Here is a 1,768-nt window from a genome sequence, read left to right as displayed (position 1 = left end):
GAATACACCGGGTTGCCGGTGTACCTACCATTCTGTGCACCACAAGTAGATTATTGGGGGTGGCATTTGCAGCACGTGCAATTGCCATAAAAATATTCCCTTTAGAGTTGGCCGACGACCGACCGAACGAGCGAGCGGACAGCCATTAAAAATGTTCAAATATGGTTAAATATGAGAACGAGTTCTATTTGTTAAGTGGTAACAGATGGAAAAAAGTAGTCAATTTCAAACATTTGCGAAACGGATTGTAGCATTGGTTATGTGTGTAGGCGTGTTAGCATAGGTATTGGCGGCAATTTAGAAAAAATGTTGCAATAAATGGATATTTTTTCTAGAACAAATAAAAAACGTTTTGTTTTTTCTTTTAAACAAAATATGTAAATTGTAAAAAATATGGATATGGATGTTGAATTCTGAAAAAAATCTGGAAGAGGATACATTCCTCAGGAATGTTTTGTACAGTAGGTGTGTATTGTTCCGTCAATATTTTTACCAAAGTTTATTGTAATTTTCAATTAAAAATAATATATTTTTTGATTAAAATATGATTTTTTTACATAGCAATTTTGAATGTAGTATACATGGAAGACAAAGAAATATGTATAGCAAGGGGTTCGATATATATGGTCTACAAATGTGTCAAGATCTCCACATAATCACTTATCCACTCTTCTTACGAATAGCCTTGCATCTTTGTAATTTTTGTCCACCCTTCATGCCGGCACATCGACGAGTATCAGTCCAAGTTAATCTATTCGAACGACCCCGAAGACAATTAACACGTTCCAATTGGCATGGAGTCAACAGTTGACACATATTCTTCTTGCAACGATAACACCTTAAGACCTTACTGGGATTACGACATTTCAGGCGATTACAATCCGGTTTTGTTGAACGTGGACGACGTGGTGGAGGGGCACATTTACCTTTACCATTTGGCGCTCTAATGTTACGACAACGTATGGGATCAACATTCGAAATGGCTATAAGAAATTGAATGGGGTCATTTTAGGTATGAAATCTTTAATGACTTGATTTTGTTTTGCTTCTTACTTGGTCGCCTGGCGGCCTTGCGACGACAATTTTCCTCATCCAATTGGCATTGACTCATACGGAAACATTCTTTCTGTTGATTATCGGCAGCACAAATGGCTGGACTACGAACTTTGGGATTACAAACCGGGCGACATCTTTGGGCCTCACAAGTCGCAACGAGGACAAGGGCTATATGATTAATGTATACAAATCCTTTTATAGGGATATTAACAATATCGGAAGATTCGGGGGAGCTTACCAAAAATGCAAACAATTTTAAGCATTTCGATTTTGTACTCTTAAGGTGTATCGAAATGATGAAATGTTACTGATGATAAATTGAACAAAATTTCGCCTTTTTATACCCATCTTAATAAATATAATAAATTATAAATTTCTATAAAGAATACGATCTGATTTTCCGCATATAATGTATTTATGTATGAATGCAATGAATTGGCATTGTATGTAGTTAATATAATAGCGTTGTTCGTATTCCAGACAGCACGTGTCTGATTGGATACGGAACAGTTGACGAAACAGCAGACAGATTTTTTTTATTTACCCCAATAAATTATAATGGAAAATATTGACATATACAGACAATTGAATTAAAATTTTCCACCAGGTAAGATATAAACGCCAATTTTTAAAAATCATCCATAGGAGTATACTTTTTTAAAAATTTGTTATCACCAACCATAGGCGTGGATTTTTATACCCTTCACCACAC

The 1,768-nt window shown here is 35.4% G+C and overlaps 1 protein-coding gene across 1 annotated transcript; it reads right to left on the bottom strand.

The window, feature by feature from the left end:
- Nucleotides 1-660: 660 nt before the first annotated feature.
- Nucleotides 661-1,321, bottom strand: LOC133336984 (uncharacterized). The gene is made up of 3 exons (XM_061545246.1): nt 1,295-1,321; nt 1,054-1,224; nt 661-983 (listed from the first exon to the last, which is right to left on the bottom strand). Exons 1-3 carry the CDS (start codon nt 1,317-1,319, stop codon nt 661-663), a joined length of 519 nt encoding a protein of 172 aa, XP_061401230.1. The 5' UTR covers nt 1,320-1,321.
- Between the last annotated feature and the right edge of the window lie 447 nt (nt 1,322-1,768).

The sequence above is a fragment of the Musca vetustissima genome, unplaced genomic scaffold (assembly GCF_032173495.1).
Source record: "Musca vetustissima isolate MV318-11 ecotype Yass unplaced genomic scaffold, APGP_CSIRO_Mvet_v1 utg80474, whole genome shotgun sequence".
In the NCBI taxonomy this organism is placed as follows: domain Eukaryota; kingdom Metazoa; phylum Arthropoda; class Insecta; order Diptera; family Muscidae; genus Musca; species Musca vetustissima.
The sequence above is the reverse complement of the archived record's forward strand: the minus strand, read 5'-3'. Positions and strand labels throughout refer to the sequence as shown.